Genomic DNA, 11,430 nt, shown 5'->3' on the forward strand with positions numbered 1-11,430 from the left:
AAGTCTATCCCTAAAGTCATACCCTGACAACTCCCAGCACCCAAGTTCCAAGACCCTCTCAGACCACACCAAACATGTTTATTCTGGACCACAAACAGCAAAGCAATTGAGTCTCTCTGGCCCAGCAAGGGTGGCTGGACACCAGCCAAAAACATTCGATTCAGGAGTTCCAAGCCCCAGGTAGATGCTGTGGGCACCAGGTCTTCCTCCAAGACACCTTTCTTTTCCTTTTTTTCTCCCCCTTGAGATAATCTTGATAAGGCAGCTCAAGCTGGCTTCAAACTCACAATCCTCCTGCCTCAGCCTCTCATGTGTTAACTTTGGGGGTAAGGACAGGATCATAGGGGAGAGAGTCTCCTATGAGTGGCCCACTGAGGTTCACTTAGACCTCAAAACCATCCATGGCAGGAGCCCTGGCCTGCACGAGTGCTGTCATGTGACCACCAGGGGGCAGTAGGGCCCTCGATGGTCAGAAGTCCAGCTCTGGCATGATTGTGTGCTTGACTTGGTCCCTTGGGGGCTCAGCCTCTTGTCCCACAGGTTGTGCAAGCTCAGCCTCCCAGGCCCTCTTCTGGGCTGGCCAGTCCATGTGTGCCCAGCGGGGGTCAGGGTCACCCACCACCTCGTCCACACAGGTGGCCAGGTTGATCAGGGGCTCTGACCGCTCCACCAGGATGGGCGCAAAGGGCCCCACAAGCCAAGGCAGTGGCATAGCCCGTAGGACCAAATCCAGGAACTCGTCCACACAGGCATGTGCCCGGGCCACGCTGCCCTGGCCCTCAGCCAGAGCAGTGGGTGCCACGTCACCAAGGCAGCGTGCATCAGCAAAGGTAGCCTGGAGAGCATCCACACTGCGCTGCACCTCAGCCACCTTGGCCTGGGCACCGGGTGGCAGGCCCCGCACACAGCCTGCCAGGGCATCCACTGCACTCTGCAGCTCCAGGGTCAGACTTCGAGACAGAGCCAGTGTCTCCAACTCCACCTACAAGGGCAGACCTCAGATTCCTCACGCTCTAACAGGAGCCTTGGCCTATTTCAGTTTTCTCATGCATTTAGTGGAAGCTTGGGCCTGCCTTAGTTTCCCCATGAACTCTAAGGTGAGGCCTTGGCTTGCTTCAGCTTGCCATGAGAACACTGGAATTGGACCTAATTGTTCACATAGACACCTAACAGGATTGGCCTGTCCCCGCTGACACACTATGGAGGGAAGCTTGCAGCACATGAGGGCCCTGTCCCAGGTCCAGGGTGGGTCCTGTCCTCCTTGTGGTCCCTTACCTGGCTGTGACTGTGGCCATTCTCCAGACATGGGCTGCAGTCCCCCCACAGCTCCTGGACCTTTGGGGGATGGGTGGGGCTTGCCCCGCTCTGCATATGCTGGATCTGTGGGATGGGACTCCAGGAATTAGGCTGAGGTCTTGGGGTGAGTGGACCTACCCTGAACCTGCAGCAGGATTCCAGCAGCCTTTCAAGAGTGCCGTCTGAATGCAGCCAGCCTTGCGCTCTGTCGGCTAGCCCACCCCTTCTCCCTTCTGGTCCTCTACATGCTTACGGTCACTCACAGCCCTGTCCACGAGGTCCCTGCCCTGCCTCTCCTGCCTGAGGAAGGTGAATGGACACACAGTGTGGAGTATCCATGGGAAAGAATAGTATTCAGCCAGGAAAAGGGGGAAACTGAGGACTACACTGCTGTCCATCCGTGGCCATTGAAACAAAAGCTCAGTGGGTGAAGACAGGATGGACCCCTAGGATGGGGAGGAGGGCTGACTAGAGGGAGGGCTGACTAGAGATGGGATACCATTGAGTGAAGACAAAGCCTTGACATATGGAGGGATGGGTGGGGGTGGCTGCACAGTTTCCTGAGTGCTGGGTGGACAGGCCTGTACTACCATGCCCAGCCACCAGTTAGGTACTGCAAGCTCCTGTTGCCCCACAGCTGGGAAAGCATGCCGCTCTGGCCAAGCACACAGTGAACTTTCTCAATAGCATTTAGTAACCAGACTGTGTGCAAAGTGTACCCCATCAGCCCCTGCGGGTAGGCCAGGGTTAGGCCATCTGCACAGTAGCCTGCGGTGAGGAGAGCCGGGGTATGGTTCAGTGCAGAGCACCTTCCCAGCATATGGCAAGTCCCCATCCCATCCCACTACTGGGAAAGGGGAGAATCTAGAACTTTCTGACACACAGGAAATTAATTAGAAGTCACCCAGGTGAAGGATGTGGTAAGGCCTTGTGGCAGGACAAACTGAGTGGCATAAAATACAGTATGTGTGTGTGCTGTGGGATACTATTCAGCCAGGAAAAGGAGAGAGACACTAACACCTGTAGCCATGTGAGTGCAAAAGCACACACTTCGGAGCCTAGACAAAGGCCCTGGGGCATGGTAGCCTGGTGGGATGCAGTGGGGGCAGGGAGGGAGCAGGACAGAAGAGAGTATTCAGACTGTGTTCACAGGCACCATCTGGTGTCTGCTGTGGGGAGGACGGCTTGGGCAAGGTGAGGGCAGAACCACGTGTGCGAAGCTGGGGCAGGTGGAGGGTGGGGGTGTGAGGAGGCGATGAAGCAGGTGGACTGGGCAAGGGATTTGAAGTCAGAGGCCACTGTTAGCCACCAGGTAGGTGGGGAAGTAGAAGGAGGCCCTCTCCCACAGGACGGCCTCAGCTGGGATGGGACAGAAAATACAAAGGGAGCCAGATTGGGGTGAGGGCTGAAATGAGAAAGCTAGGGTGACAGTTCCAGATGGGGACAGGGATGGGGTTTCTTCCTCCCCTCTGTAGAGTCAGAACTCTGGGAGCCCAACCTCCAGCGAGAGCCCCGCCCCCTCCCCAAGCAAGAGCCCCGCCCACATCCCTCCTCCGAGAAGCCCGCCTACATCACCAGGGAATGCCCCACCCCCTGTTTACACCCCCACACCCCATCTGCAACAAAGACAGGTTGCTCACCAGCTCCAGGGTTTCCTGTAGCTGGGCCAGCATCTCCTGGGTGCGATGTTTGCTCTGCCTCAGTTTCCCCAAAGAATGTTCATAGGCGAGATGGCGGAGGCGTGCCGATAGGGATCCCAGACGCACAAAGTAGCCCTGTTGCTGTCTCTGCTCCTCCACCGAGCCTACTTCTGGGCCCTCAGCCTCAGCCGCCAGGGCGGCTAAGGATGAGAAAACCAGGGGTTCCCCATGGCCGCGGCCTGCACCTCTGCCACTCATCACCCCGAGCAGCACCAGGTCCCCAGATATCCAACACCCGCCCCTTTAACGTTCCCCAAGCCCTGGGAAGTGTAGTTTACTTTTGTTAACCTTGTTTTGAAACACCAATTTTGGAAGTTGATCTTCCTGTCTCTACCTGTGAGTGCTGGGGCGACAGGTGTGCGCTGCCACACGGGGTTTATGGGATGCTGGAGATGGGACCCAGGGCTTTGTGCATGCTAGGCAAGTGGCCCCAGCGCTCACCCCTGGACTGTACAGATGAGGGGAACAGGTAGGGTGTGTGGCATCAGGCCGGCAAAACGGTTCAGTGATGATTCAAGTTCAGTGTCATGGTGGAAGGAGAAAACCAACTAATCTTAAGTCCTTGTGCCTGCTGTTGCACACACGTGTGCACACAAGCGTGCACACACACACACAAAGTTTTTTTTTTTTTTTTAACATAAATATCTTAGCATGCCAGAGGCAGTTCCAGAATTCAAACCCAGGCCTGATTCTACCAAACAGCCTCTTAAAAACTAGATCATAGCCAGGCCCAGTAGTGCATACCTATTATTCCAGCACAAAAGAAGCTGAGACAGGAGGGAGAATGGCCATGAATTTGGGGCCAGCCTGGGCTACAGAGGAAAACTCTGTTTCAGAACAATGAAATGAATGAACTCATCTCCAAGCCTAATAAAGCAGTTTTCAGGGCCACCAGTTTAAGACTGGTTTGTCACATGCAAAACCCCCATGTGTCTTTGGGGTTGAGAGTGTCTGACTTTCTGGGGTACATAGTGAAGGGAGAAATCCAACCTGGGTTTATGTTCCAGGTTTTTCTGTGCTGTGCTGTGTAGCCTTGGGCAAGCCCCAGACCTCTCTGATCAGTACCTAGCTCAGCTTCAGTCATGGGCAGGAAGCGGTCCAGCAGCTCCTCCGACTTGCCAAGCACCACGTCCATGGCTTGGCTCATGGAGCGCTTCAGCTCCCCACTCCAACGCCGACCCCTTCGGGCCAGGTCTACCACACCTGTGACACTTTTGGCCACTGCATCCTTGGCCGAGGTCACCACCTGCAGGAAGGGGGTCACTCTGGATGCTGTGGGCTAGTGGCTCTGTTTACCCCCACCATAGTCCTTGAGTTAAGACCTTGAAGATTTCTAGACCTCTTCTTAGTTCTGTGCCTCGGTTTCCCTTCATTAAATAGGCAACACTGAAGCCCCCCGCCTCTGGCCAGCCAGAGCTAATGCCAGACCTACTTGGTACAGCATACATGCTTGCTCCCCCCCACCCCCCCAGTTCGCACCCTCCCTTGCTCGTCACCCTAAAGGGTGTCCCAAGGCCTGGGCATCTCTAATACCATGTCTGACGGCTGCTGTAGGAAGGGCAGCTTCTCTTCCAATTTGTCTAGTCCCCTGCAGGCAAGCTCATTCACTGTGGACACTGAAGAAAGGAGAGCAATGGGCAGTGTAAAGTGCTCTGACAGGAGGGACATGGCAGAAAAGGTGAGAGAGACCACAGGGGACCTGTGGCATTCCAGCAATTGAGCCCAGTTTCTCCCAACCCCTGCTGGATCCCTCAGTTCAACCATGTTCAGAGTCTTAGGAACAACAGAAACTTTAGGAGCCCGCAGGGACACTCTTCTTCAGACACACAATAGGCCAAGGGTCTCTTGTCCCCAGGGTCGGGTGGGTGACGATGCCCGAAGGTTGGAAAGGCGGGGGGGGGGGGGACAGAATTCGGGACCTAGAGAGGACCCAAGAAGGGATTTGGGCTCACTGCATGTGGATTCGATTCCAGCGCCACATCCACCAGGTGTGGTGGTGCACTCCCCTCATCCCAACACTCAGAAGGCTGAGGCAGGAGGATGGCTAAGCATTTCAGGTCAATCTGGGCTACAGAGCAAAATCCTGACTCAGAAAATTTTTTAAAAGAGAGGGGTGGGGGAGCACTGTGAACAGGCCTGAGAGGGACACCTGGTTCTGGGGATGGTAGAGACAGACCACAGGCCAAGGTGGGGACTGGGGCAGGGACTCAGACTCACACTGGGGATGCAGGTGCTCAAGCAGTGGCTGTGCGTGGTCCAGGGCACAGGAGGTCACACTGCACACACAGTGCTCGGCGAGGCGACAGGCGGAGCCCAGCAGTGGGTGCCTGTCCTTGGCCGAGTTGTAAGCACCGGACACAGCAGTGCATGTGGCCCTGACCAGGGGCAAGGCCACCACTCGCTTCACCACATTCTGCAAAACAGTTACATCAGGGCACAGCACATCCGACTTCCTTCTGGGGACCAGAAAGCAGGTCCTGCCAATGGCTGCAGCAAGCAGCACACACACAGAACATCAGGACAATGTCTGGTCCTCCAGATGAGGCCACCCTGGTGGGATCCAGTTGGGTGATAACCCCCTGGAGAGAGATGACTTCATGGGGCCTCAGTTTCCCCACAGGTGTAATTGTGAGTGATGTATACCCTAAGTTCGGTGCGACTATTATGGTGACACCAGTCACCTGGAGCTATAAGAAGGGACTGGACCTTGGTGGTGCAGGGACCCAGCCATGAACCTTCCTCAGAATCCCCCTCCCTCCCCTGCTGTCACTCTTCCAGCTCCTTACGTGCTGGTCCAGTTCCCCTAGGCTGGATCCAGGGTCCTGAGCTGTCTGGTCACCGGACATCCTGAGGATAGGACACAGAGAGTGAGGGAACCCCTGAGAGTCAGCCCTGTGGGATATTCTGGGGTCCATAGACAAGGCATGCACAAGGCCCAGCACATAGAAGGTATAAAATGAAAAATCTCTGGCTTTGAACGAGGATGAGTTCAAATTTCATCATTACCTGCTGTGTGGCGCTAGGGTGGTGTCTTCACCTCTCTGGTCTGTTTCCAGTAAGGACAGACCCGCACACCAGCCCCCCTTGCAGAGGTGGAGGCAGCAGCAGGAGAATCAGAACCCTTTGACGGGCAGGAAAATTGAGGCAGAGGTTGCACGTGGAGCTCCGAGGTCACCCTCAGCTGTCCAAGGTGTCAGGGACACTGACCTCAGGGCTCATGCCCTACGTGTTCCCACCATGGCCGTCCCACTGTCCTCTGCGCCTGGGCTCCGCCCAACTGGGTCCTGGGCCCCGGCCCACTGGGCCAAGGGTCCCGCCACCTGTTGTGCCTGTGCCTCCACGCATGCGCCCCCGTCACCTCCACCCCCACCGCGTTTAGGTCGGGGCTATCTCTCCCCTCCCCGCCTCAGCTCCCCCCGACCCCGCGCACCCTCACCTAGGTGCAGATCTCAGACCTGGTGGGTATCCCCGGCGCTCCCACCTGAGTCGGCCCGCCGTCCTTATAGCAGGCCTGGGTGGAGCCTCCGCACGTGGGCCAATGAGGCGCCGGGGGTGTGTCCAGAGCGCTCCCCCCCACCCGCGCCCTGGTTGCCATAGCGACCCGGGGACGCTGAGTCCAGGTTCAGTCACCATGGCTGACCTCAGACTGGGTTTTCTTACTCTTCAATCTTTCCTGTTTGTTTGTTTTGGTTCAGAGTCTTGTCTGTAGTCAAGGCCTGACCAGAACTCACTATGTAGCCCAGAATAGCCTTAAAGTAACCACATAGCCAAGGATGACCTTGAACTCATCACCCAGTGGCTAAGACAACAGATGTGTCACACCACACATGGTTACACAGTGCTGGGCATGAACCCAGATCGGTGGTGCTCGGCTGCCTCTGCCTCCTGGGCCCACTCTGGCCCAGCTTCTATTATTATTATTATTATTATTATTATTATTATTATTATTACATTTATGTGTCCTGGTGATTTGCAGACATGTTTGTCTGTCTGGTGCACCACAAATGCCTGATACCCCCAGAGGCCAGAGAAGTTCACAGACCCCCTGTGACAGGAGTAACAAGTGACTGTGAGCTATTATGTAAATGCTGAGACTTGAGCCCCAGCCTGAGTTGTTAACCCATGAGTGGTCTCTCTGGCCTCCAGTTTATTTTTAATCTGCTGTTTAATCCTGAGAGCTGTTAAGCCTGTCAGCTCTGACCCCATTTTACAGATCAACAAACTGAGGCTCAAGATTTAACCCGCTCTCCCCAGCTCCATCTGCAGGACTGGGTTGGGAAACCTGGTTTTGGTGAGTCATGTGCTTGTCACCCAGAGCCACGAGGTGAAGGCAGGAGAATCATGAGCTCAAATAATCCTAGGCTGTGTAGCAAGTTTGAGGCCACCCTGGACAATATGAAACCTTGCAAAAAAAAAAAAAAAAAGCCACACCCCTGCCTCTCAATGGGCAGAGTCACTCTGTCTAGAGGGTGAAAAACTAAAGCTGGGCTGTGGTGCAGGCCTTTAATCCCAGCACTCAGGAGGCAGAGGCAGGAGGATCTCTGAGTTCGAGGCCAGCCTGCTCTACAGAGTGAGTTCCAGGACAGCCAGGGCTCCACAGTGGGGAGGATCCGGAGAGCAGGCTTGCCATGTAAGCCTGAAGACCCGAGTTTGATACAGTGGCTCGTGTGTGTGACCCCAGCTCTGGGGGGCAGAGGCAGAGGCAGGAAGATCCGGAGGCTCTCAGCTGGCCAGTCAGAGATCCTGTCTTAAAACATAGGGCAGATTTAATCCCAGCACTTGGGAGGCAGAGGCAGGCGGATTTCTGAGGCCAGCCTGGTCTACAGAGTGAGTTCCAGGACAGCCAGGGCTACACAGAGAAACCCTGTCTCGAAAAAACAAAAACCAACCAAACAAGCAAAAAGCCATAAGGCAGAGGGTGAGCAAGATGGCTCTGCGGGTGAAGGAGTTTGCTGTCAAGTCGGGGGACCTGAGTTCGAATCCCTAGCTGCCACACTGGGGACAGTTGGAACTCACTCCTGCAAGTAGCCCTTTGACCTCCGGGCTCACTGTAGTGCATGCGCACAAAACAAATGTACAGCAAAAGAGAGCAGCACAAACGCCGAGCTGTTCAGTCAGCCTGGGAGCTGTTTTATTAACTGCTTTGGTGACCGCTGAAACAGACGAGGCAACGCCAGGTAAGCCCATGGTGGCCTGGGGTCCCGCACAGGCCGAAGAGTTGGGGCAAGCGAGCGGGGAGGAGCCAGCGAGGGAGCCAGGCGGTAGCGGAAACAGGGAATGCAGGTGCTGGGAATCTGCGCTGACAGGGGATCAGACTGGCTCAGTGGCGAGCGAGCGGGGTGCCCTTGGTCCGCACCCCAGTCGCCATCCTCACAGGGACCCCAGCTCTGCCACGTCCAGCAGCCGCCGTCCCCTCACGGCCTCGGGCCCCGCACAGCGCGTGTCGTTCTGAGAGAACATCTTGTGTCGGTTGGCGTCCAGCCAGCGGTACAGGTCCACAAGGTCCTTGTCACAGACCCAGGGGTTGTGGGAGATGTCGAAGCCGTCCTGCATGTCGCGGGTCGGCCTCCCCAGGAACCCCCACAGGCCCGCGGGCGTGCTGGACAGAGAGTTATTGGACAGGTCCAACATGTCCAGCTGCTTTAGACCCCGGAAGGAACCGGCCGCCACCGCGGCCAGCTGATTGTCGTTCAGAAACAGGACGCGCAGGGATGGTTGGGGCGCAAGCAGGCCATCCCCCAGCCTCCGAAGCCGGTTCCCTTCCAGGTGCAGGCGCTGCAGCTGCCTTGGGCCCTTCAGGAGTCCCTCGGGCAGCGACTCCAGCAGGTTGTGCCCAAGGTCGAGGGTGTGCAGGGCGCCGAGGCTGGAGAGGAGCCCGGCGGGCAGCGAGCGCAGCCCGTTCTCTGCCAGGTCCAAGTGGCCCAGGGCGTGCAGGCCCTGCAGCCAGCGCGCGCTCACCGCCCGCAGCTGGTTCTCCCTCAGGACCAGGGTTCTCAGGGCGGCCGAGGTGCGGAACAAGCCGGGGGGCAGGCTGCGGAGAGCATTGCGGGTCAGATCCAGGACGCGCAGCCGGGGCACGGGAGCCAGCAGCCCGGGGGACAGCTCCTGCAGGCGGTTGCTGGAGAGGTGCAGCTCCCGCAGACCTGGACACCCTTGCAGGGCGGCGGCGGGCAGTTCCGTCAGGTTGGAGAATTCCACTGACAGATGGACAGTGTCGGCGGGGAGGGAGCTCGGAAACTCAGTGGGACCATGGCAGGAGACGGTGCTGCCCTCAGCCGATTGCAGTATCAGACATTCCTTGTGGCTGGACACCCCGCCCAAAAGGGCTAGGAGGAACAGGGTTCTGGGAAGGCAGATGTTGAGATCCTGGAGGCTGAGGAGAGTAAACCATGGTGACATCCCCGTGGCCACCACCCTGGACTGGACCGACCCAGTCCTTCCTTACCGGGACTGGAACAATGCGATCTGCAAGGTTTGTTTCCTGAGTCTATTTTTGTCTCCTTAGCTGGGTGGGTGGGTGGCAGAGCCAGTGAGCTCCTATTCATTCTGCAAAGCCTCAGGCACACTATACCCTGGGTTTTATTCTCACTGGCTGCCTCTCCTCAGCGTCCAGGAGCAGCCCCTGTACCACAGCAAATCTTAACCTCTATGACTCTTAACTTCCTGGGTCTGACCCCCTACACACTTCCTCCCCTACTATCAGCTCTAACAGGCTATCAGTTATTAATTATTCCCAGCCCAAGTGCCTAATCACTTCTAACCTGGTTTGTATCCCGGGTCTATCCTTATCTCCCGAGTTAGGTGTTCAGAAGAGAGAGTCAGTGGACTCTTGTTCATTCTGCAAAGCCCCAGCCATAATGCCCGGCTTTCATTAGCCCTTCTCTGCTCCCCTCAGAAAGGCAGAAGCTTCCAAATTGGGCTTTTCCTTTCTCTGTCCAGCTTTCGTATGGGTCATATGGTCACTGCTGGGTGTTCAGGGAGAACTCATGGTCCAGGTGAACATGAATTCCTCTGTAGGCATATCTGGTCCCTATGTCAACCCTCAGAGGCTTGTCTGGGGCTTCCCTATTGCAGTGGGTGTGATTAAGGCCTCAAGCCTGGGGCCTTGGGCAGGTACCCTCTCCCATCCCTGCTCAAGGGGCTTCTGGCAGTCTCTCTGGAAGTAAGCCTGTTTGTACTGCCTGCAGGCCTGGATCTGTTCCTGGCAACCTCAGAGGGTCGGACTAATGTCCCCATGACTGTGCTTGGCCTGGTGCCAGGTCTGCCTAGCACTGGTCAGGTAGAGACCTACCTCCCTTGACGCTGTGGAGAGGCCATGGCTGCTCCTCTATTTCTGTCCTCAAGACTCCAGGAAGGTGGCTTTATATAGTCCCCACCCCCAGCTCTGTGTGGCAAAGCGGAAGAGCATGAGGACAGGTCAACATTGCTACATCCCTTCCTGGCAGTGACTGTGGCTTCCTGCCCACCCTTTCCCAGACTTTCTCCAGCTTTTATTTCCTCATGGGGGGGGGTGTGTCCCACCCAGAGTCTCCTGGGTGGTGTCCCTACCTCTCCCACCCAGGATTCAGGGACTGAGCTTGCAATGAGAGTAGGAACCTGGTTGCTCTTTGAGCAGGGGACAAGAAATGGAAAAATCTCTGGTCTTGAATACCTGATGTGTTCTTGTTTGCTTTTCATGCCCAAGTAGCTTTCCTACTGAACAAGGAACAATGCCCAGTGCTGGTTCTGGATTTGATGTCTTCCACAAGGAACCAAAGCAGGTCTGGCTTAGGTTCTCTGGGACTCAGTTTCCCCACCTGCACAGCTGAACTTGATTATCAAGAGATTCTTTGGTGATTCCATGTACCTGAAGTGCAGTGTGCGCATATGTCTGTTGTGAAGACACACTGTGGTACCTTACATGTCATCTCATCACAGCACAGGGTTGGAGTATGGAGGCAAGGAGAATCACTTCTACTCTGATGCCAGACTGAGACCATCCAACAACAAAACCCACAAGAGTAAAATGCATTTCAAGGCTATGCATTTGCCTTTGAGGACACCTTTGGCTGTATCTATGTGTGACGAATACACACACTTGCACAGGCCATAGGTTGATTCTAGATGTCTTCCTCAATGGTTTTCTACATTGTTTACTGAGGCAAGCCCTCTCAATGACCGGGCTAGGCTTGACCTGCAAGAGGCCAGGGACCTTCCTGTTTCTGCCTCCCCAGTACTAAAATTACAGACATATACCACCACACCTTGCTTTTTCTGTGAGTGCTAAGGGATTCAAACTCAGGTCTTCTTGCTTGCACAGGAAGTGTTTTACCACTGAGCCATTTCCTCTGTACCCAGCTAGTTCCTCCTTGTTGGCATGTCATCTTAAAGTTTTCCAGGTCTTCACGCTTGCTTTGACATGACCTCTCCTCCCAGTCTGGGGTTCTAAGAGGCT

At 55.8% G+C, this 11,430-nt stretch overlaps 2 protein-coding genes across 5 annotated transcripts; both read right to left on the reverse strand.

Moving 5' to 3' along the window:
* Window positions 1-58: 58 nt before the first annotated feature.
* On the reverse strand, window positions 59-6,522 carry Plin5 (perilipin 5). Of its 3 annotated transcripts, none has more exons than XM_076931988.1 (9): window positions 6,433-6,522; window positions 6,003-6,177; window positions 5,783-5,843; window positions 5,214-5,409; window positions 4,530-4,612; window positions 4,062-4,242; window positions 2,937-3,136; window positions 1,276-1,380; window positions 59-982 (listed from the first exon to the last, which is right to left on the reverse strand). In XM_076931988.1, the coding sequence occupies exons 3-9, from the start codon at window positions 5,840-5,842 to the stop codon at window positions 470-472; spliced, it is 1,338 nt and encodes a 445-aa protein (XP_076788103.1). In that variant the 5' UTR covers window position 5,843; window positions 6,003-6,177; window positions 6,433-6,522; the 3' UTR covers window positions 59-469. The 3 variants fall into 3 exon arrangements, with proteins under 3 accessions (XP_076788103.1, XP_076788104.1, XP_034354359.1); XM_076931989.1 differs by having other exon boundaries at window positions 6,003-6,117; window positions 6,433-6,518; XM_034498468.2 differs by lacking the exon at window positions 6,003-6,177 and having other exon boundaries at window positions 6,433-6,503.
* A 1,578-nt stretch (window positions 6,523-8,100) lies between these two features.
* Window positions 8,101-10,419, reverse strand: Lrg1 (leucine rich alpha-2-glycoprotein 1). Of its 2 annotated transcripts, none has more exons than XM_034498320.2 (2): window positions 10,288-10,419; window positions 8,101-9,369 (listed from the first exon to the last, which is right to left on the reverse strand). In XM_034498320.2, the coding sequence occupies exons 1-2, from the start codon at window positions 10,311-10,313 to the stop codon at window positions 8,367-8,369; spliced, it is 1,029 nt and encodes a 342-aa protein (XP_034354211.1). In that variant the 5' UTR covers window positions 10,314-10,419; the 3' UTR covers window positions 8,101-8,366. The 2 variants fall into 2 exon arrangements, with proteins under 2 accessions (XP_034354211.1, XP_034354213.1); XM_034498322.2 differs by having other exon boundaries at window positions 8,101-9,339; window positions 10,288-10,365.
* Between the last annotated feature and the right edge of the window lie 1,011 nt (window positions 10,420-11,430).

This window comes from Arvicanthis niloticus, chromosome 3 (assembly GCF_011762505.2).
Source record: "Arvicanthis niloticus isolate mArvNil1 chromosome 3, mArvNil1.pat.X, whole genome shotgun sequence".
In the NCBI taxonomy this organism is placed as follows: domain Eukaryota; kingdom Metazoa; phylum Chordata; class Mammalia; order Rodentia; family Muridae; genus Arvicanthis; species Arvicanthis niloticus.

Excerpts from the sequence above, each read along its gene's own strand:
- Lrg1 (XM_034498320.2), bottom strand. The coding sequence starts at position 10,313 with ATGGCCTCTCCACAGCGTCAAGGGAG. Across the intron at positions 9,370-10,287 it reads TCTCCACAGCGTCAAGGGAG|CCTCCAGGATCTCAACATCT; the intron begins GTAGGTCTCTAC and ends TACTCTCCTCAG.
- Plin5 (XM_076931988.1), bottom strand. The coding sequence starts at position 5,842 with ATGTCCGGTGACCAGACAGCTCAGGACCCTGGATCCAGCCTAGGGGAA. Across the intron at positions 5,410-5,782 it reads TAGGGGAACTGGACCAGCAC|AATGTGGTGAAGCGAGTGGT; the intron begins GTAAGGAGCTGG and ends ACTGTTTTGCAG. Across the intron at positions 4,613-5,213 it reads TGAGCACCTGCATCCCCAGT|TGTCCACAGTGAATGAGCTT; the intron begins GTGAGTCTGAGT and ends TCCTTTCTTCAG.